The sequence below is a fragment of the Columba livia genome, chromosome 3 (genome assembly GCF_036013475.1).
Source record: "Columba livia isolate bColLiv1 breed racing homer chromosome 3, bColLiv1.pat.W.v2, whole genome shotgun sequence".
NCBI classification, from domain to species: domain Eukaryota; kingdom Metazoa; phylum Chordata; class Aves; order Columbiformes; family Columbidae; genus Columba; species Columba livia.
The window spans coordinates 108,577,780-108,600,843 of record NC_088604.1 but is presented as its reverse complement, the minus strand read 5'-3'; the positions used below and the strand labels follow the sequence as shown (position 1 = coordinate 108,600,843).

At 48.0% G+C, this 23,064-nt stretch overlaps 1 protein-coding gene across 12 annotated transcripts in view; it reads left to right on the top strand.

Annotated features, from left to right (window-relative positions):
- Positions 1–23,064, top strand: part of LOC102089571 (sodium/calcium exchanger 1) — a 155,816-nt gene that overhangs the window by 119,016 nt on the left and 13,736 nt on the right. For 3 of the 12 annotated variants that reach the window (XM_065058894.1, XM_005508798.3, XM_065058893.1), the window contains exons 3-10: positions 9,538–9,644; positions 12,268–12,288; positions 13,092–13,109; positions 13,218–13,232; positions 13,930–13,998; positions 14,839–14,969; positions 16,122–16,221; positions 21,432–21,707. In XM_065058894.1, the coding sequence (XP_064914966.1) occupies positions 9,538–9,644; positions 12,268–12,288; positions 13,092–13,109; positions 13,218–13,232; positions 13,930–13,998; positions 14,839–14,969; positions 16,122–16,221; positions 21,432–21,707 (737 nt within the window). Of the gene's footprint in view, positions 1–9,537; positions 9,645–9,971; positions 10,076–12,267; positions 12,289–13,091; positions 13,110–13,217; positions 13,233–13,929; positions 13,999–14,838; positions 14,970–16,121; positions 16,222–21,431; positions 21,708–23,064 lie in introns of all 12 variants that reach the window. The other 9 variants (XM_065058897.1, XM_065058898.1, XM_065058887.1 and 6 more) reach the window with 8 other exon arrangements.

Here is a 23,064-nt window from a genome sequence, read left to right as displayed (position 1 = left end):
AGAAAAGCCACATACGTATGTGGGTGCATAGAAAAGAAGCACTTGTATGAGTTTCCATTTGCTTTCCTTGGGGATGGGGTAGTTGACCTAGAGGTCCTCTCCCACCCAAACTGCTCCATTATTTTATTCCTCACTGTGCTTGTTTTCCACTTCAAATTTTCCAGCAGGTTTTTAAAATCTAGCCTTGACACCTTCTCAGTTCAGCACACATCTCTTCCCTGCAACATGCCACCCAAGGCACTCTGTGCCCTGTGAACCGGGACATATCTTGCTTATGGAGCATGATGAAACGTTGGAGCGAGGTTTCTGTCCCCTTTGTTACCTGCATTACCCACAGACCTGACTGACCAGCCAGGCACAAGGAGAAAATCCCAGAAAGGCAGAATAGGGAGAAATGCCAGATTTTGGCTCTGAAGCCTGCAGTCTTAGAAATGAGATTTGCAGGGTTTTATACTGAGCAAGGATATTGGGTTGGGCTGAGCCCTGGGCTATCAATCCCTTGCTTGCAGAACAGGCTGAATTTTTAGAGGTTAATGGTAGTTTTTAGCTGGCATGGGCAGGGTTATGCAAAGCCAGGGGATAAGTTATTTCTGCTCTGTCAGCTTTCCTGGGTGCCTTAAGCAATTGCTGCTAGGGGTGTTTTTGATCAAATTCACATCAAACGTGTTTTCTCTCCTAGTCATTGTCACATGTATTGCACTGTTTGACATGCTGTCCTTGGAGATCCAGATACAGATCGAGGTGGAGTCTCTCCTGTTTGATCCCCCAGTGATCCTGACTCCAGCAAGCACTCTGGGACCTGTAAGGGCTGTGGATCACTATCACTAGACATATATGTCAATGGGATTGGGAAAGAACAGCAAAGCACTGCTTTGTCCTGGTGTTACTGCATCCGGAGCCATGGGAAGTGGGACACCACAACTTCAACTGTCCCAGGACAGAGAAACATTTAAGCATGACCTAGGGCTCAGGCCCTGTTTTGGGGCAGATCAAGAGATTGCCGTACATCTTTGCCCAGCTGACCTCTTGAGAAATGTGATATTGACTGATGAATGAGGAAGTGCATTAGTCAGTGTTCAAAATTCACAATCAGATCAGAACAAACATTGGGGATTCTTCAGAAAAGTATTTCTGGTCTGACAGATCCTGCCCAATATGGTCATCTTTTTAAGAAGAGAGTGAAGTAGCATTTGGTCTAGCATGTGAAGTTGTCCTGCCTGGCAATTGTCACTCCTGAAAAATACTTTGTGAGGCACTGAGCATCAGCTATGCCTCTTATCTCCCAGCTATTCAAGCAGCAACACCTCTCAGTCCTCCTGTGTCTGCAAACCACCTTCCACATCTTGTATCTCCACGAGGCCAAAGAAGAGCAGGCTGGACCCTTTTCTAGGATTTTCCTGGTAATGATGCTCTGGAACAGGTCAGAGTTAGGTATTTGAGCCATACGTTGTCACTTAAACTTCATTCATCCAGAGGCCAGGGGAGTGATTGGTTTTTGTAGCCACAGAAATGATAACACAGCCCTGTGGTGTTACAAAGATTGATTCAGCAAGCCTTGGAAAAAGAGGTGGAGGGCAACCAAGAAATTAAGAGCAGCCAGATGAATTTTGGCTGCAGAGGTGAAGGGAGGATAGAGGGACTGTTAGCAATAGGACAAGGGGGCATGGGCTTAAACTCTACCAGGGGAAATTTAGGCTGGATATTAGAAAGAAATTCTTTACAGAGAGAGTGATCAGGCATTGGAATGGCCTGCCCAGGGAGGTAGTGGACTCGCCGTCCCTAGAGGTTTTTAAACTGAGATTGGACATGGCACTTAGTGCCATGATCTAGTAAACGGACTAGAGTTGGACCAAGGGTTGGACTCGATGATCTCTGAGGTCTCTTCCAACCCAGTCGATTCTGTGATTCTGTGTGATTCTGTGACTGGTTCGCTGTCCCTTTGTTTGCAGTGCCCAGGCTAGTGTGCTTGATCACAGTTTGGTAGGTACTGTACTGTGCAGCCCCACAAAGATCTGGGCCGCTGGACCAGCAAACCAAGATGCCACATCAGATCAGCTCACATCCACACTTCCCAAAGCATGCATCAGGCTCCCCATCATGTTTGCAGCACACTTCAGGCAAAATGTATATTACGTACAGACATTTCGTGTCAGCAAGGCTTGGTTCTACAAAGGACCCTGCATGGCTGTCTCATGGGGCATCTTAGAAAGACAGGATCACATCAGCAGGGACAGAAACCCTAATGAACCCACACATCTGTCGCAGACCAGTGGGTAACAGCTAAAATCGTGTGTGACACAAGACCATTCACATAATCTGGCCCGTTTCTGCAAATCTTCTGTCCCTCAGGAAGGTGTGTCTCTGCTCTGCCTGGTCAGGTGTTGCATTGCCCTCTCATGTGTCTCCCCAACAAGCCTCGTTCCCTGTGGCTGGGACAGACACCTTCACCACAGACCTGGGTCTCTCTCTGCATGCAAGGCTGTCACCTCCTCACCATCAGGTGCAATTTTATTGTCAACTTGTGGAAGAAAAGCCTGATCTGCTCTTTTCCCTTTGCACTAACAAGACAACTTCCCTCCTGGAGTAGCTGTCAGAATGTTGAGCAATGAAGCTGCTAAGTGCATAAAAGCACTCACTGATGCCCCAATCAGAAGAGTTTCATGCAGCAGACACAGACACTGGAGCAGCTAGGTCTCTTTGCATCTCTAACAGCACAGACAGGGCCTCAAGACCCTGCAGCCTCCAAGGAGGCTCACCAAGTGGAGGAGGACAGCAAAGCATAGTGAAGGAGGGGATGGAGGAGAAAGAGGTGCCTTGCTCTCAGTGGTTGGCTCCCACCATGCCCTGGAGTCTGGTCCAGGCTGCTCACTGTGACCACAGCCAGTTTACATGGCCTTGGCTGGTGGCTCTGATGATGTCCAGCCCTGATGATGATTTGGGAGCTTTCTCCCCCGTGGCACCTGATCCCCTACAGCAGCCCACTTGCCCCTCTGCACAGGTACTGCCCAGTGCTCAACACTCACATGAGCTGCTTGAGGCTGGGAGTTTCCCAAGCTATGTGCCTGTCTCTCATGGCAATCTTTAACTTCAGCTAATTAAGTGACTGGCTGACAAGCAGACATATGAGAAATCACTGTTGCAGCTTTCTGTAGGAGTCTGAGAAGACATGCTGGGATGGGCAACACCAATGGATTTGGCTTTGAAATGTCATCTCCAGAATATGCGTCCCTCGTGGTTATCCTCTCACCATGATCGCTGACCTTCTGAGTGGGAAGTGTCTCGCTGTTGTGGGCTCAGGCCTGGCAGCACCAGGTTCAGGCAATGGAACTCTACTCCCAACTGCCTACCCTGAATGTTGTAACTGTGGAACTGCAGCTGAAAGTCCTCCAAGCTATTCATATAGCTCTTCTGGGTGATCAGTGGAAGCTGGATGGGTGACAAGCTGCATAAGAGGATTATTCCCTCTATCGATTCAGAAATAAGTGTTTGTCTGTCCAGGCAGCAACAGCATGCTCTACTCTCATGGGCAAACTAGTTACTGGTCGCTGTAATGGTCGTTTGGTTATGTGTTTAGAGATGATCATTTTCCTGGCCCACTGGAGACACCATTATTGGCTGTGTGCAGTATATCTTGGCTCTTCCAGCTCCAGCTCATGGATGATCTGAGCACAGTGATGCTTTCTTAACTGTGAGATCTCTGACCTAGGTGCATAGCACGGTTGAGATGGGCAAGGTCTCTGGATTGGAAGGTCTCTGGATTAAAAGGTCTTTGGTCCAACCTCTTCTCAGAAGGCCAATGTCAAAGCTAAAAGAAGTTGCTCAGGTGAGCTTTGAAAATCTCCAAGGATGGAGCTAGCTGCAGTCTCTCACTTGGAAAAAAAAATAAAATAAGATAAAGCAGTGTTTAAATGGCGTAACTACCATTCTGAAAGAGAGCTAATAGATGCGTTATGCAGCAATGAAAACCACCTTTCCCTGTGCTGAACTTGAACAGCAGTAGGAAGTAAGTTCTGGACTTGACACAACTCTGCTCCTGGACATCCGATCCTGTCAGGAAGTGCCCGCGGGGATGTCCCCACTCCCCCAGCATGTCCTACCTGGATTTCTCTGGAGCTGACTGCTGATGCCCTGGAAACAGCAAGCTCTCTTGGTCCATGCAGTGCTAGTTGCTTGTCCAAGTCATGAAAGGGGTTTCTGCTATTTCATGTAACTAAGAAGTATAGTATAGATTGGGAATGGCAGAATTTTGGCGAGTCTATTGAGGATGTAAATCCATGGCACTGGTGTGCTGTGACTGTGCAGATATACAGGTTCAAAAGGAATGCAAAGGTCCATGCAGGTTGTCACCAGCCATTCTTCATGCCATCTGATCCCAGAAGAGAGAAAAGTCTGGTGGAGATAGAAGAGTTAGGAGACCCAGCTCCTTGCACCTCTGCCCAATGTAGCCCCCATTTAGCTAAATACATAGAAACCTGGTCTGGCTAGGAAACCCCTGAGACATAAATACATAGGGTCTTGGAGAGCATCAGTTGGAAATAGCGTTGATATGCCCATTCTACTCTTACATCCTTCTACTCCAAGGTGCTCTTGGCAGCTGTCAGAAGAAGAGGCTGTGCTGAATGGCTATTGGGTGCCATCACATATAGCAGTTCTTCCCATGGTGCACCATCCTTAGAGCATCATCAGCCAAGAGGACTTTTCCATGGGCTATTGTCACTAAGGGTTGTGGAGGAATGCTCTGTTAAAAGACCTTTACAGTTTGGATGAAATAGCATGATTTGAAACAAAAACTAAATAATAATGGAGAGCACTGGGCAGAGATTTTTATGCCATGATCACGAAGATAGCATCCTTCTCTTGTTGCTGCAGGGCGTCAGCAAGAGGAGAAAAGCTGGAGTTGCAATTCTGCAAGATTTGTTTTATTCTTTGATTTCTGGTACATGGAAATAAGATGAAACTCATTCCCTCAGCAATTGCCTTGGCTACAGACTCAGAGAAGAGCAATTTCTGGTACAGAAATGCAGACAGCTGGATGTGCTGTGGATGCCCCTAGCCTTCATGCCAGAGCAGGGCTCTTCAGCTCAGGCAAGATGGACTCAACACCAACGAAAGGAAAATGCCAGCAGCAGTGGTGGTTTGCTGCAAACTTGCCCCATGGTTTCACTGAGAGTCCCTGTAGCAGGCAAGGAGGAGGACAGAAGATGTGCCAAGCATGGTGGTTCAGGCCAATGCACAGCCTGGCTCAGCAGAGAAACCTCTAGCCCCATGCACTTGAATCTGTTGAAGAGATGCTCCAGAAATTTCTCTTTCCCACTAGTAGTGTGATCAAGAGACAAGGCAGGAAAAAATGTATTCCAGCTTTTTCAAGGGCTGTGGTGTTGCACACTCATGGGGTCTTGAGTGTTTGGCTTAAATACTCAGCTCCTAGAGATGCTAGATTATGGCAGAAACACCACTTTCATCCTCAAATCAAAGCACATTCTAGACCTCTGTGAGAATTTGAGGAACAACTTGGAAACACCATCTAGATTGACACCAGATTCACGTGAGGTGAAGAAAATGTGTAATGTTTTAGAGGCTGCTTTAATCTTCTGGTTTTCTCTACTGTTTCTTTCTCCCTCTGGTGGATTTGGGACTCCTGGTTTCTGGCCTTGCAGTGACTCAGCAGTGGGGGTTTCAGGGTGCTGTACAGTGTCCCTTTTGTTTTCTGTTTACACAAGCACTATCACCTCTTTTGCTGAAAGAACCTATGAACCACAGGAGAGATTTTAAATGCAAATTTCAGTATGTACTTGCACTGTCAGGATTTTGTGTCTCAGCATACTTCATCCCACTGTGTCTAGCTGGGGAAACCAAGGGGCAGACATCTCAGCTGCTGCACTCAGTGCTGCAGACCACATCGCTCCCTGAGCCTCAGCAAACTGTCCTGGCTCTGCCCAGTGGCCCTGCTCTGCCTCATTCACACCATGTATTTTAATGCAAGAAAATCAGCCTTTCACAGTATGTGTACGGCTGAAAAAAAAAAAAAGACTGCAGGCAACAGGCTTGCAAACTTTGCTAAGCTGGACACTGAATGCAGCAGAAGCACAGGACTAGGTGAGACCACCAGGAAAATGGGCTGCAATCCACAGCTTGCTTGGACAGCCACATGCCAGCTGGGTGCTGCTCACATTGTCACTGCCAGTACTACCCAGAAAACCTCTGCCTAGGAGAGGAGTGAGAAGTAGAGACCATGTCAGAGGATCCAGCAAGAACAGAGTGTCATCAGTGCACAGCCCAGATTCCTGTAGGAAGCAACCCTTACTCTAATGCACAATAAACGTCGCAGTTGCGTGACCTTCCTTCTCTGCTGGTCAAACCCTGCCGCATGGCAATGTGCATGGGAGACCCTGCGGAGGGGCTTTGCAGTGGGCAAAAGGCAGGGCAATGGAGATCAGGCATGCTCTAAGGACAGCCTGTGCTATCCTCACGTACTTGCTGTTTCTCAGATGTCATCTCAGACATCACAAGGGAGAAAATTTTGTCTGGGATTGGAGCCTCATCCCAGGGACAAGTTTGCCTCAGTAGTTCTTGCTGATTGTAGCTTCATCCATAGAGCAGAGTTGCCATTTCATTTGTTCCTCTCACCCTTTTTCCCAAGAGCCTTGTACAGCAGAAACAGCAGCAGTGCATATGTCTACCCAACACAGAGCACTTGCTCGCACCCTGGAATGATCACTTGAAAAAGTGCATAACAGCAGCAGCTGCTGGCAGCGGCACTTTAAGCCCCAAGGAATTCCTATTAGTCTTGGGTATAAACATTAGGAACAGTTTTTTTAATTGGCACCCAGGTGTCTTTTTGTGAGAAAGAATAATTTTGTGGGGCTTTGAGGAATGCCACACACAGCAAGCCAGAGCACACCCTTAGGAAGTTTACATCTTGGTATCTCTACTGCCTTCACAATTTATGAAGGCAGCTTTTAAAATTAATTTTTCTGATAATGGCTTTTTTTCATACATGGGGGGGTGTGGTGTAAATTTTAATGGCAGTTTTCAGGAAAAATATTGATTTTATTAGTAATGCTTTTGAAATTGTGCCATTCTGTTAATTCTGTCAGGTCCTCTTTGATAGCTTGGCTCAGAGCATTTTTGTATCCTTCATTAACTCATCAAAACAAGATCAACTGTGTGCTTGGTAACCGTTTTTCCTATATGCAAACTATTGCAGCAATAATTATAAACAGAACAAATTATTACAGATATTCATTATCAAATACAATTACACTGAGCCATAGAATCATAGACTCATAAAATAGTCTGGGTGCTGCATTGTTACACTTTTCACAGCCATTGCTTGCTCTTGAGTAAATGGTTTCATTATAGGCATGAAGGGCAAACTTAATACACTTCTGACTCAAAGCAAACAGCACAAGAAATCATCCTGGCTGTTCCTCCAAGTGCTTGGCAGTGTTTGCTCTGAATGAGAATAAAATGTCCACTCTGCTGCCAAATACTTCTCAGCTTAACAGAGGGGCTCTGGGTGGCAGTACATATGTGCAAGAAGGGGAGAAAGCCAGAAATTATGGCAGCATGTCCTGAATTTCACTCCCCTAGTGAGTGGCTTTCTTCCATGTTGATGGGTTTTCAGTGCTGGGACCTGCCAGGAACAGCAGATCCTCCTTAATTATACATTAGAGCAGCCTCGGGGCTGCTCCAATTTGTGCTGGCTGCCCATGGAAAGCACAGAGGAACCAGCGATGGGACAAGAGGTGTTTCTTCAAAGGATGGGACAGACAGGCTTGGGCAGGAGGAGAGTGACTGGGAAGCTTATTTAAGCAAGAGTATTCACAGAAGGGTAATCATGGAGGAAGAGCAAACCCAGCCAGAAGGTCGGCAGCAAGCAGAGGGCTACAGATAGTCACTGCATTGCCATTTTATTTCTTGTTATTATTGCTTTCCTATTTCTCCAGGGAGACCTTATAGCAGCTTTCTGGTACCCAAACCAGGGCTACAAGAAAGCTGGAGAGAAACTTTTTACAAGGGCATGTAGTGATAGGACAAGGGTTTATGGCTTTAAACTGAATGAGGGTAGATTTAGATTAGATATTAGGAAGAAATTCTTCACTAAGAGGGTGGTGAGACATCGAAACAGGTTGCCCTGGAAGTGTTGAGGGCCAGACTGGATGGGGCTCTGAGCAACATGGCCTAGTGGAAGGCGTCCCCATGCACGGCAGAGGGGTTGGAATTAGATGCCCTTTAAGGTCCCTTCCAACCCAAACCATTCTATAGTACTATGATTCTTTGATTCACGTATGGGACAAGGTCAGAGCCAGTAGGTTGTCCAGTCCTGGCAGCAATGCCAGGCATATGTGACAGTGAGCAGGATGCTCCAGGTGGGAGCAGGGGTTGCTAGATTTCTGCCTCCCTATCTTTTCTTTCAAGGGCTTTGCACTGTAGGAAAAAATGCAGCAGTCCTCCTGACATGCTGGAGCACCTTGTACCCCAGGGGTTTGGTCACCTTCTGGCAAGCAGCTTCCAGCTGGGTGTTTCTGGGCTACTTACGTGAGACCCTGAAAAGAACTGGAAAACTTCCGTGCTATTTTTTGTCCTTGCAAAGCAATTCATTCATTCAATTTTCACCATATTGGGTGCCCCAAGGAACAAATCTCTATGCTGCTGGCCACAGCCTCCTGCAAGATTTTCACCCTTCATGGTGCATTCTTTGTGGCTGTGCTCTGAGCAGGGGCTCTGCCTTTGGACCTGCCCTGCTAATGCCACAGTGGCAATTCAGTAACCCTGGGCCATGTGAGAAGAGAGACTTGCTACATGACTCTTAAACATTTGAGGCTTGGGAAAGGATGTGCTGCTTGCAAAGGAAAATTTAAAAGTCAAATGTCACCATCAGTGAAGCTTTCCTTCAACCTGTCCTGACGAGAAAGACTGTTGCTCCTTTATGTTCCCCCTCCACAAAGTTCTACAACTAGCAACCCTTTCGAGCTTGTAAACTGGAGCCTCCAAAGACCAAACTGAGCAGCTGATCATGATGTGCATGGATCTGCTGTGCCTGGTGAGACAGAGCCTTCTCCACGTGCAGAGGCAGGTTTAAGCAGTGTGTTGGGCTTTCAGGGCCTTGGTGGTTCCCAGTGCTTGTGCTGGGAGCCTGTGAGGTGTGTGCAAGCTGCTAAGGGGTTGTTCTGCACCCTGGGTTTTTGGAAAGGGTCATGTCTTGCTGACCCCAAGCTGAGGCACCTCTGAGGGAGGCTGGTCCAGGCTACGCCATGTCCAGCCATGGTCTCTGTCTATGTGGAGGACAATGGCATCCTGCGAGCTGCTGACTCTCTGACCCTGTGGCCCATGCTCACTCTGAGGCAATCTCAACCCGTCAGCTCCTGCCATTTGCTTTCAGCTGTGCTGCCTCTCCAGCCTGTGCTACTAAATCCACTGTTTTCTGTCCACAGTCTCCTTCTCCTGCCATTTCTCCCCTCCTCCTCTCCCTGTCTCCCCTCCTCCCTTTCCCCCCCTTACTCTTGAATCTCTATTTCTTCTTCTCTGTTCCAGCAAAACGATATCAATCAAGGTGATAGATGATGAGGAGTATGAGAAAAACAAGACCTTCTACCTAGAGATTGGGGAGCCCCGACTGGTGGAGATGAGTGAGAAGAAAGGTGGGGGATGTGCTCTGGGGCTGAGCCCAGCCTGTGTGTCCCTGTCTGGCTCACTCATGCCTAGCACCTGCAACACTGAGCTCACATCTCCAATGCCTATGGAAAAGGGCAGGCGGGAGGAGACTTCCCATCCCCCCTGAAATCAGTCTTTCCCCAACCCACCAAGGGTGGTGGAGATTCTCCTGCCCTTCCCCATATGCGCCAGGGGGGATGTGCAGCCTCTTCCCCCCACCTGACCATCTCCAGCACCACGGCATCCGGGTGGATGTGAACTGCATGCATGTGTGATGCCAATCATGTGTTTGCCTTTGTCTTGTGTTCCCACAGGAAATTCATTACCCTTAGAGTACTTGACCGTGAGGAGTATGAGAAAGAGTGCAGTTTCTTCCTTGTGCTTGGGGACCCGGTGTGGCTACGACGAGGAGTGAAAGGTGTGAGAGTAAAACCAGACCAGCTCTTGAGACGCTTCCGTCTGCTTTCTCTGTGTCTCTCTACTCTCACACTCCTTTCTCCTCGCACTTTGGCTCCTGGCCATTTTGCCCTCCCTCCTTCAAAGCTTGGCCACTGCACCTTTTTTGCTCTGTTTTCTTTCCTGTTTCATTTTGGGAGGACTCTTTCTCACTCACAAGGGCCCCCCGGGAGCAAGATATGCTCCCAGGAAGGCCCTGGAGTACCTGGGCAGGGGACATTAAGTATCACCAGCCCCCAGAAACATTTCAAGAGTGCTGCCCTGCCAGACTGCAGCTGCACCTTCATTTAATAGAGTAGAAAATGCAGTCTCGGGAAGTAAAAAGGTGACGCTGCATCATTTTTATTGTAAGATAAACCAGACTTCACTGAAATAAAAGGCATGGCCAGAGCAGTAATTTTGGCCTTTTTATACTGGCAAAAGGCTCTGAAAATAGCTGAGAATCATGGCATAAGCAGGTAATACTATGAGATGCAATCAATCTAGGAGAAATCAGGTTATACTCAAATAGTTTCATGGCTCTGCACTGGGTAATAGCTTCTCATAGGAATAATAAAAACAATTTCATCTTTCATCACATAAAATAAAAACATTTCTAAACCAACTGCAAACCTTCCAAAAAAAGATAAAGTTCACTTATTTTTCCATGCATTCTTTCTGCTAGGAAATTAAGTGAAAATTAATGGCAACAGCTAATTCTGAACACTATTAGTGACTGAGCAAGAAGCAGTTTCAGAGTTACTTAAGATAATTAGTTGCCCTACAACAGACCCTTATTAAAGCCTCTGTAAAAAATTGGCAGCAGTACTCGGTCTGTCTGCCTTGGAGCTGCTTTCTAATTTCTGGGACATAAGCTCTCCCTTCAGCAGGCATGGGTTGTAATATATTATTTGTTCAGGACAGAGAGGCCCCCCAGAGGTCCCCCATGCTAAGCAAGGACATGCTCTTGTATTTCAGGCTGAAAACACATCAGGCAGCGATGCTATGTTCCCCTTCACTACAGGTCAGCTGCATTGTCCCCTCCATTGGATTTACTGTCAGTTTATGTGACTAAGTAGCAGAAGCAGGGATGAAAAATCAGACACACTGGCATGTCCCAAGCTCTGCAGGTAGGATTTGTACCATGAAACAGTGCTGGTGGCATCTATGGAGCATAGCTGGTGTTGCTAGGATAAAGTGACACATAGACAACTCCACTCAGCAGCTCTGGCTTTGGCCAGTGTCACAGGGACTAATGAGGGCTCAGTCTTGCAAGTCTGGCGAAAACAAACATGCTTTCCAGGAGCCAAGGTTGAGAATCGTGATACCAACTCATAAGACCCCAGCTGAAATTTTTTATTAAAAATAAAAGGAAAAGGAAAGAAATTTCTTAGTCTTCCTGGTCACAAAGATAATTGAGGAGACTCAAAAGAAGCTCAACTTTGTAAATTCACTAGCTGGAAGGCAAGTCTGTTTGCTGTTTTGGCCATGCAATGATTTTTTTAAACACAGTTTTTGTGCTTAGTTTTGTACAAGAGGCAGTGAGGTGGGGTGAGAAGTATGCTTAGCACCCTGGAGACAAGATCATCTCTGAAATGTCACCCTTGGGCCATGTAGCCTTGGTGTGATCCATGCCGTGGGGGCCAGAGACCCACCAGTGCTCTAAGGGAGTGGCTTTTTATTTTATTTTGGAGACCTAAAATTTTGAACAAGATCCTTGAGCCAAGCCTTGCCACAGACTTTTCTACTCCGATTGCATAGGCCAGAAGAGCAGCTGTCTGCTGGAGCTATTGCTCCTCATTAGGCAGCTGGAGGAGGTCAAAGCCAGTAGCCGCTGCACATATTGTGTCCTCCCCGGGGCAGAACTGCCTCCGAGACCAATGGAAGATCTTGCACATAAAATTCAAAGGGGAAAAATGAATTTTTGGTGTGTGATTTTTAATCCCATGTCCACCCCACATTTGCAATAGTTTTTATTTTAAGTCCACCGTCCCATTAAATGTTTCTGTTCCTTTATTTTTAGTGCCTTTCTCTAAACACTAATAGTGTCCTGCAGCTTTACAGATCTGAAATCTCTGTCCTGGGATCTGGAGTCTTTCTGTGGATATCCCTTTTGATTTAATTATTCATTTACTTTTCTTCTTCTGTGTTTGTCTCTGTCTGTCTCCTTCACAGCCCTGTTGTTGAATGAGCTTGGTAAGCGCGCATTCATTTTTCTTTTCCATTTTTCCAGTTTGTCTATGAGACAATTGATTTTGTTTGACATTTTTCTTTGCTCACAGCATTCTCTTTTAAGGTGGTCAGCACTATTTATGTAAGATCAGGTATCTAATGCCACATCTTACCTCGGAGTAGGGTCCCAAAGTCACTAACGTTAATGAGTGCCCTCTGTGCCGAGGAGCATTTATCGGGAGCAGCACTGTTACAGCCATAGTAAACCCGCCAACACCCCGAGTTTCAAACCTGCACCCTGCAAATTAACCCATCGCCTCTTACTCTGGCGTGGCAGAAATAGTATTCCTTGGTGACTTAAGGATGCTTGTGGCTGGACAGGAAAGCTGGCCAACACTTTTTGAAGATGCTGTTCAAACTTTGCCTTTGGTCTTGGGAAGATTTAGAGACCACCTGGCCTCTGAATTTCTTTGCTGGCCACCTCCAGGATAGGGTGGCCAGGGAGGGAAGCAAAACTACCCTCATTCCCCAAAGCAGCCCCAGGGCAGGCCTACACTGGTTTCACGCACTCCACAGCATATATTAGATACTGTGGGGTTGGCAGCTTGCAGATGTGAGTTGAAAAGTCTGTGTTCATGTCTCTCTGCACTGTCCCTGGGGTGCGTGTCAGGGAGCCGCCCTCCATGCCCATGCCCACAGTCCCTGGCCGGGGAGCAGGAAAGGACCACCGCTTTCCTGTGTGCTGCAGGCTGCCCCTGTTGCTGCGCTGATGCTAACCCTCTCTCTCTCTTTCTCTCTCTCTCTCTGTCATTTTTGGTTTCATCTAGGTGACTTCACCATCACAGGTATGGATTTCTGCTCTCCCCCCTCCCCCCCTTCCCTCCTCTTAATGGCCATATGCTCACCCCGCTCTTTCCTTTTGGTTTCCTCTTTGCTTTTGTTCTGTCCTGGAGGGAAACTCTGGAAGGGTAAGAAGGCGCCGTGCCGTGGCCCCACTGCCCCAGTCAGTCACACTAATGCCGTGTACTCTCACAGAGTGCTCTGCCTGCTGCACACACCTAACACCCTTCCCAGGGAGGATGAGCTGTCACCCCTGATGTGGTAGGCAGGCCCACTCCATCTCTTGGAGCAGGACGGGCTTCTGAACTTGCTCCAGCCGTCCCCTCCCTGCTGCCCACATGGGAGGTGGTCACAGGGCTGTGCAGAGAACAAGGGACCTGTTCCCACTCCCCAGGCAGCAGCCTGAGCACTGCAGGAGCTGCAGGACCCTGTGGCTGCTTCAGGCACACAGGCCTTGTCCTTCCCACCAGCAAGACCTGTCAGCAGGGTTTGCTCACCCGTCATTAGCCAGCTGAGAACCTGTCATTAGGCTGAGCGCTGCAGGGGGAGAAAGTCCCAGGTCCCGCATGTTGCAGAGCAGCCCCTCAGGAGCCCTGGAAACAATAATTCAGACTAATGAAGCTCTGACCACAAGACTTGTCCCTTTGACCAACAGTAGAAGAAGGGCTTTTCTACAGTGTGCTGCTGCCTGTGCAGACAAGGAGCAGCTGGCAAGGGAGCAACACTAACCCTGTGTGAAGTAGGAGTAGTTTACTAACCGCACAGCAGCAGTTTGCACAGGGCATATGTTCCCTCCTGCTGATCTCCTGCTGATCACTTTGATAGGCAAACCTCTCTTCAGGAAGGTCCAGGCTAGAGATCATCCTCTTCCTCGCACGATGGTCACCATCCAAGGTACCTTCAGCATGATGCCCAAGGGCTGTTGTGAGGTCTAACACAAACTGACAGGGGTGTTTGGCTACTGACAGTTTAACTCCTGTCTCCCATGAATCCAGCCCTTCCTGGCCCCGGTGTCCTTCTGCTCATCCCTGGGGTAGACCAGTTCAATAGGGGTCTGTGCAGGGACAGTAACAAAAACCAGGCTGCCTGGGGCCCCCAGGCCCCAAAGGTTGCGTGAATGACAGTGGAAGTGCAGACCTTCTCCATTGCTCTTGTAGTCCCTTCACTGCCTCCTCTCTCAGGTCATGCCCTGTGGATGGCTCCTTGTACCTGTGTGGCCCAGAACTATTTCCTCCAGCCTTACCATCCCAGCAGGACTATCATGTTTTCTGGCTGCCAGCCCCCTCTCCAAGGTAAAGTCCTTCTCAGAAGGAGGCAGAGCCGAGATTTCATACTCATCTCAGCCCTGGGGCTGCTGGCAGCTCTCTCTGGTTGTAACACACTGATGGAAATGTCCTGACCATGACCCGATGCAGAGCTGGAGAATTGGGAAATGGAACAGCCTTAGCAATGATCTGTCCCCTCCCAGCATCCCTGCGGCAGCAGGTACAAGGCAGTAAGCTACTCCCCAGCCATGAGGGTAAACTGGACTCCTGAGGTTGGATGAGTTGTAGAGCTCTTGCTAGCTTTTCCCAGCAAAACTACCTTATCTACTGCTACATGACCTCCTCCTTCTCAGCTGCTCTGTCACCCATGCTCCCACCTGGAGGATTCCTGACCTCCCTTCTGATGGGAAGACAGCTCTAGAGAGTGACCACCTGGGCCTGTCTCACCAACGGGCTCTTTGCTTTGCAGAAGACAACGAAGAAAAGCAGCCATTGACCAGCAAGGAGGAGGAAGAGCGTCGAATTGCAGAGATGGGGCGCCCAGTCCTGGGGGAGCACACTAAGCTTGAAATCATCATTGAGGAATCCTATGAGTTCAAGGTACTGCCCACATCATCTGCCCCTGTTCTTCTTCCCCTCTGGCTGGGGACCCTCCTTTTGGGCTTGCCCAGCATTGACAAGCACATACTAGTGATATCACAGCAAAGCAAGGCAGCTCCCGGCATCACAAGGTCTCAGTGCAGGACTCAGGGAGGCTTTTTGAAAGATGGCTGAGCCAAGGCATAATGAAAGGGTAATGGTGGTGGGTTAAAATACAGTCTGCATTCTCGCTCTGTCTATTAGCCCACAGCCATGGTCTTCGGGGGATGATCCCAGACTTTCTGTCCCACTCACAGGCTGTTTGTGGTTATTATTATATTAGCACATCAATCTGGTGAGACTAGGAGCTGATTGGGCTCCAAAATGCTGCAGGTTGCTTCAAAATATAAGCTCATTCTCACAGTGATGTGCTACACCAAGGTCCTACTTACAGACAGTATTGAGTGAGGCCCAAGTCTGGGGCTACCAGTATAAAGGGCTGATACCCTAAACACAAGAAATGGATGTGAAACTAAACTGCCATGAATGCATGTGCCAGACCAAGAACTGAAAATTGTCCATTTCATTATCTTTTCTATTTTTCTATAGTATCAATAATAACAGATCACCCTTACTGTGTCACAGCAGTGGCTGCCTCCCTCCCATGGTTTTGCTGTGTGTTTTTTGTGCATTTGAGCCATTGCAGCATGGGGACAGCCCTCAGGCTGCCTGCTCAGGAGAATCTCCTGCCCACAGCACCTTCCCTGCTGGCACTGAGCTCTGTCCTCTGAGCAGCACAGAGAGGTAAAGCCCAGTTCTGTGAATGGCCTCTGGTCAAGTCCCAGTTAGTACTTCTGAAGCAGTCCAGTAAAAATTCTTCCCAAGACATTGGGAACAGGAGCTGTGGCATCTCAGCACTATTTGCTGTTAAACTTCTGCTGAGATGGTTCAAAATCTCATCATGAGCAGGTTTCAAAAGGTCCCTTTGAGCAGCAGTGAGGGGAATTACAAGTACTTACATTTGCTTTCACTGCTGGGGCTCTTGACCTGAGCTTAAAATCCACTAAGTTTTCAATATGAGTGCATGGCTGCAAACACCAGCGCTGGTAGGTTTTAGCCCAGCATCTCCAGCCCAATAGCCCCTAATTCTCTCCTCTGTGTCTCCATCCACAGAATACAGTGGACAAGCTCATTAAGAAGACAAACCTGGCCCTGGTGGTTGGCACAAACAGCTGGAGGGAGCAGTTTATCGAGGCTATTACTGTCAGCGCAGGTGAGTTTGGACCAGGTGAATTACGATCAACCTCTCTTGTGTCTCAGCTTGGCTGTATCAATAATATAGAATGTAGTGGAGCAGCATGAGGCAAAACAGGTGGCAGAGTTATTTACAGCTACTGCATAAATAAGACAGCTGATTAAACCTTTTTGTGAGATCAAATTGTCTGATGTGTAGGAAACCTCCTGCATTAAGTGTGCCTTTAGCACCTGGCAGAGGAACACCCTGACTGACCCCCTTCCTTCAGGAATTCCTGCTGCTCCAGCCAGCTGTGGCTGGAGATTTTGGCTCAGCAGCCCAGTAGCTGCAGCAGCACATGAAATCTGTGGTCATATCAGATCATATTTGATCGTGTCTTCCCCCTCTTGGAAAACTGCATTTCCCTCAGAAATGTCCTGTTGTACCATTCTCACAGGCGCCAGTGCCATGTTTACCAGTATGCCCAGTATAGAATATATTAGCATTCTGACATCTGTAGGAGGTGAAAGAAAGGCTCCTTTAGATGTGGTTTTAACAGCTGAAGACACTGTAATTCACTGGCTGGATGTTACAACCTCACAGTCCAGCCCAGGCTGCCTGTGTGCACACATTAGGGCAAAATCAACCAGCTTTTAGATTAAATTACTGAGGAAGGCAATTTGAGTTCATCTGGCCAACTGTGCATTGAAATGTATGGAGGAACACTCACACTTCCTACTTTGAGCGCTGCTGTACAGAGTAAACTCTGCCCAGCACAAAGTAATTAAAAGTGATAGCCATACCATTCACTCTCCATCTCTGAAAATTAGGACAGGACATTGTGCAGCAGCTATCTCCTCAAATTGTGATCCTTCCTCTTGTAGCATAGTTACTCTTAGAGCCTCCAGCCAAAAGCTTCCCATTATTTTGGATACAGCATGAACATACCATGCAAGACAATCCTTGCTGCAGGTTTTATAGCTAATACCACTAAATTAATCTATGCCAGAATCAATTATTTAATTGCATCCCATATTAAAGCAAATATTACCTCTGGTATTTGGATCCCATCTCTGTGACACACGTAAAGACTGCAGTTATCTGAAGGCCCTGTTGCGACTGTGTCTTGAATGTACAGCCACCACCAGTGCCAACAGGATGATTAAAAACTATTCAATAAATGTGGCATATTTTGGTGAACATGAGCTGTTCCTTGCAGCTGCGGAATAGTAGTTTGTCTTTGAGTTCTCAACCTACTTTTTTGGCAGGATTTAGCTACTCAAGCTTTGTGCTGAGCAAGTTAAAATGCCTTAAACACTGGAATTTGGGTTTGACTTTTTCCATGCAGCCCACCACAGAAAGCAGGTGAAAGTCACACATTCCCACTTCAAAATGTAACATACCTGCTAAGAAAAGAAACATTAAAGTGCGGTTTCCCACCCAATGAGCAACTGACAGCAATGTTGGCAGGCAGGCTGAGCTATGGAGCAGGAGGAGGACAGGGCTGCAGAAGGGTAGTGCAGGTGAAGGCAAGACCGTGCCACACCACGCTGGGCACCCCATGCTATCTGTGAGGCTGAGCTGAAGCCTCTCACCCACAGCTGTCTTCAGTGTGTGACCAACAGCCCAGAAAGTTCCTTTCACAGCAAAAACATCCTGAACCTTGTGAGCCTGTACCTGAATGCAACACTTCATCACCATGACCAAGAAGGCCACCAGCATCCTGGCTTGTATCAAGAATAGTATTGCCAGCAGGACCAGGGAAGTGATTGTCCTCCTGTACTTGGCACTGGTGAGGCCAAACTTCAAATCCCGTGTTCAGTTTTGGGCCCCTCACTACAAGAAAGACATCGAGGTGCTGGAGAGAGTGCAGGGAAGGGCAACAAAGTTGGTGAAGGGTCTGGAGCACAAGCCTTATGAGGAGCAGCAGAGGGAACTGGGAGAAAAGGAGGCTGAGGGGAGACCTGAAAGGAGGTTGCAGCATGGAGGTTGTTGGTCTCTTCTCCCAAGTATAACAGCAAGTGATAGCACAGGAGGAAATGGCCTCAAGTTGCACAAAGGGAGGTTTAGATTGGATATTAGGAAAAGTTTCTTCCTGGAAAGGGTTGTCAGGCGTCGGAACGGGCTGCCCAGGAAAGTGGTGGAGTCACCATCCCGGGAGTGTTTAAAAGATGTGTAGATGAGGTTCTTATGCACATAGTTTAGTGGTGGACTTGACAGTGTTGGGTTAATGGTTGGACTTGATCTTAAAGGTCTTTTCCAACCACAATGATTCTATGATTCTGTGATCCAATCTCACTCTGCACTTTAACTCACCTTCACAGGATCTGGACGGCTTTTCAAAAGAGAGACATTACTGCTGCTTAACAAAATGATAGACAGATCTGGATGAGTGTTATGACAGTGGCACTCATTCATTTTTCAGTCTGTTTTATCATCTCAATGAAGAGAACCATGACAGTGCTGCTGCCACCATACAGCTAGGGAGAGGATTACAGTGTGAGCACAGCACAGTGTATCCTGCCAGTATCAGCCTTTGTTCAAAAAGCAAAAAAAGACAGGCCAGCATAGAGTTCCCAGTCTGAAAAACTGTTCCTTATCTCCATGACAACGAACAGAAATAGGGTATTTATATCTGCCAAAATAACAACACCATGCCGTTTCTGCCAGAGTGAGTTTGAAGCTTTAAAGCCAAGCAACACATGCTTTTCCACCAAGTTTTTGTAGAGACATCAAGTTTCCCACTGCCTTTATCTTATGTGTTGTTCTTGATCTGCAAAGGTGATTTGAAGACAAACAATGAGTGCGAAGTTGTACCCCAACAGGGTGCTGAGTTTTACTTTTGCCTGGTTAGTCATGGTTTTATTTAGCTGAATATTGAAAAACTCCAAAGACTATGTCCCTCAGCCAGGGTATATATACCAGAGCTGCACTACTCTCCTAGAGAAGATGTTTCTCCTGATGTAAACATCCAACCTGCAGTTTGTGGCTGTTGCCCCTTGTTGTATTATTTGTCAGTGCAGGAGCAAGTTTCAGTCCATCCTCTGTACCTGCCCTCCAAGTCACAGTAGGCTGTTGCTTGGTCCACTCCAACCTCCTCCAAGAGAGCTCCTTCCACCTCTCCCCATACGCAACATCCTCCAGGCTCCAATCACCTTGATGGCCCCACTGAATCCCCTCCAGGTTCACCCCAGCCCTCATGTGGAATGCCACATCCCTTATGTACAAAGAAATAACTGTATCAGAGGCTCCCTCTTGCCATGCTTTCACTACCTCCATTACTACCCTCTCCCTTGCAGCTGCATCTCTGCTGAGAGCCCCAAGGATGCCAGCAGAGTGCAAGGTTTACATGTACTGGAGCTGAGCCAAATCAAGAGCCATCTGACTTTTCAGTGGTGCCCAAAGACAGGATTAGGGGCAACAGGCACAGACTGAAACATAGGAGGTTCCATCTGATCTTGAAGATAAAGTCTGATGAGGAGCAGCTGTTTAGCCTGGAGAAAAGGAGGCTGAGGGGAGACCTTATCGCTGTCTACAACTACCTGAAAGGAGGTTATAGCATGGAGGGTGTTGGCCTCTTCTCCCAAGTAGCAAGTGATAGGACAAGAGCAAATGGCCTCAAGCTGCATGAAGGGAGGTTTAGATTGGATATTAGGAAAAACTTCTTCCTGGAAAGGGTTGTCAGGCATTGAAACAGGCTGCCCAAGGAAGTGGTAGAGTCACCGTTCCTGGAGGTGTTTAAAAGACACATAGATGAGGTTCTTAGGGACATGGTGTAGTGCCAGCGTTGGGTTAACGGATGGACTCAATGATCTTAAAGGTCTTTTCCAACCAAAATGATTCTATGATTCTGTGTCCCTGTTCATTGCAGAGTGATTGGACCTTTAAAGGTCCCTTCCAACCCAAATTATTCTATGATTCTAAGATGTGTTGGGGCAGTGCCAGGGGAAAGGGTCAAGGAAGCAGGGGAGGGGGTCAGGACAAACCAACATCTGCTGAGCTCTTTCCCTGTCACCCACAAGGCAGCTTCTGCGCACAAGCCAGCCTGCATGTTCAGGGGACATGACTGCGGATGCACAACTCCCTGAGAGCCTTTGGGGACACGCAGCATCTGGCACTCAGGGTCTGAGAGCCCCCAGTACATCAGGCAGGATGGGCACAAGGACTCACATCCCCAACTCCCTGTTTGTGCTGGAGACCCAGGTCTTGCAAGTGCTGCGGGGACCACAGCCATGAGCAGCAGTGCACTGTGCAGGGCTGAGTGCTCAGCACAGCACGAGGAAAGCCAGGCTCTGACCTACACAATGTGCCTGGTGAGCAAGGATGGGACCAGGACTGCTGACAGGCTCATGCTGGGAAAACGACCCCTGCAAGGCATTAGCAACAAATTGGTGAGAAGTGAAGCACTGACCTGGATCAGGGACAGAAAATAAAGAGAAGGAGGAAAGAGTATTTTTGTTGTGACAAATGATGCCCCATGGCTGGCTTACGGCCTGGGGTGCTTGACAGCTACCTGGAAAGAGTGCAAATGGAAAAGCGTTTTCATGTGCAGGGGGTGCCCAGTGATCTGGGTCAGACCAGACCAAAAGCAACGGGCAGTCAGAGATCATAGGGAGGCATATGAAGGGGCAGATAAATTCAACAGTGGAGGATAATCAGCAGTGATGGACCAGGGAGGTTTTAGGGTAAGTATTCTTCATGGCAGAAAAGGTAAAGCGCCAGAGGTAACAGCTCAGCAGCCACCAAAACCAGTTGTCTTTCCAGAGACCTGAAAGCAATCACTGGTACTTGTGAAAAGCAGCTCAAAAAGGGCTTCCTTAGAGGAGTCTCCATGAAGCACATGTTGCTCTTGGTGGGTTTATCCACCCTGATCAGCTCCAGCCAGCATGAGGCTGGTCATTTTCCACATCTCACAGGGAAATGGTTCCTGAGCAGGGGCTGAGTCACAGGAAGCATCTGGTAGTTAAACCCAGGTAGAGGTGCTGATGTGAGGCTCTGCATTTTCTGAAGTGCAGGTTGGTTTTCGAGATCAATACCTTTCAAGGGTCTCTCTGTGCCATGGGAAGGGGCCATGAAAGGTCATTGAGACCCTCTGGTGATTGCCCAGAAAATAAGATATTTGGAAGTCAAGGCCTTCTAGGGCCCAAATCGTGAGAGATGGCATTTAGTGGGCTGCAGTATGCATGGGAACTTTGCCTAACCTCCCCTAGGATGGGTGAGTCTAATCAGGCACTGGTGGTTTTCTCCAGGGGAAGATGACGATGACGATGAATGTGGGGAGGAGAAGCTGCCCTCCTGCTTCGACTATGTGATGCACTTTCTGACTGTCTTCTGGAAGGTCCTCTTTGCCTTCGTGCCCCCAACAGACTACTGGAATGGCTGGGCTTGCTTTGTTGTCTCCATCCTCATGATCGGCCTCCTGACAGCTTTCATTGGTGACCTGGCCTCCCATTTTGGCTGCACCATTGGCTTGAAGGACTCAGTTACTGCAGTCGTGTTTGTTGCACTGGGGACATCAGTGCCAGGTAAGGACAACAGCAGGTTTTGTTCTAGAAGTCCATCTCTGCCCAGTCTGGGTTTAAGTTTGGGCTGGTAAAGGTGGGTACAGTGAGGTCCTCAGCTGTGCTCTGCAGGACACCTGAGGACAGATTTGAGGTGTATGTGGAAGTTGTTTTTCAGTCTCAGATGGGCCAGGAGGACTGAACCAGGATGTGGATTCAGTCCCCTGGAAATTATTTCAAGGATCTTCCCCTTGCAAAGACCATGAAGTAACTATTACTGTGGACTGCCTCCATGGCATCCACTCTCAGAGTTGGAAATTTGTCTTTGATTAAAATGCCACCTGTGTTAGCAGTCCTGTGTTTTCTTTCTGAGCATCTGCTCCTTTAACCTTGCCTCCCAGATGAGTTAGGTGCAAGTCCATAATCAAAGTGCTCTGCCCAGCATGGACACCTTTGTGTAAGACCACATTCAGCTCTGGTTCATATGGATTGAGGTGAGGTTGCTGATCTGGGGGACCTGCTTGAAATGTGACTTGTGAAGCCCCAGGAAGGCCCCAGCCCCACAAATGGTTGGAGGCGTATTTCTGATCAATCAGTCACCCAGCCTCAGAAGAGAGCAGAGACTGAGGACTGACCAGGGAGAGAAATAAAAAAGGAGTTTCCATACCTATATGCCACTTTGCCCTGCCAATCCACATTTCCTTGCTGCAACCCAGCTTCCTTTTCTGATAGCACAGCAAAGGGTCTCTCTTAGGGGTGAACCCATGCACTGGAGAGGATGACAGGGTTGCTCTGGGAAGTCCCATGTCATCTTGTGTGACAGGACCTGTGCCTTTTACACACATTCTTCCATGGGCTGTGCTGGCCAGGCAGGGCCTGGTTCCCAGACGAGGAGCTCTAACGCAACCCAACTACTCCCCATGTCAGTCACACTTACCCTCACCATCCCCAGACTTCCAGTAATCAGCACTTGGGTGCTCAAAGATCTTGAAATTGTCTTAATGCCATCAGAGCTCAAAAAAGAAGCAGCAGAACCAAAAGAAAGAACAGATTTGGGCAAGGAACAGAAGAAGTAGCATTTTTAGACCTCTGGCATTTGTAGGCATGAGGTTTGTAGGGCTGTCTCACACCCTTGACAGTGAAAAATCTTCCTTCCTGCTTTTGTCGACATAAGGTGGCATTTAAGATGTTCTTTTTCGGATACATTTGGCTACTCTTGTTTGAACTAGCAGATGCTGCCAGACCGTGTCGTGTTAGCTGGGTGCTCGTCAGGCTCCCCCGCACCAGGGAGGTGCAGAGTGCTTTGCAGGAGACAGACCAGCATCAGATGAATGTGCAGTGAAATCAAGATTGCCAGAAACCTTTCCTGCATTAAAAGCAC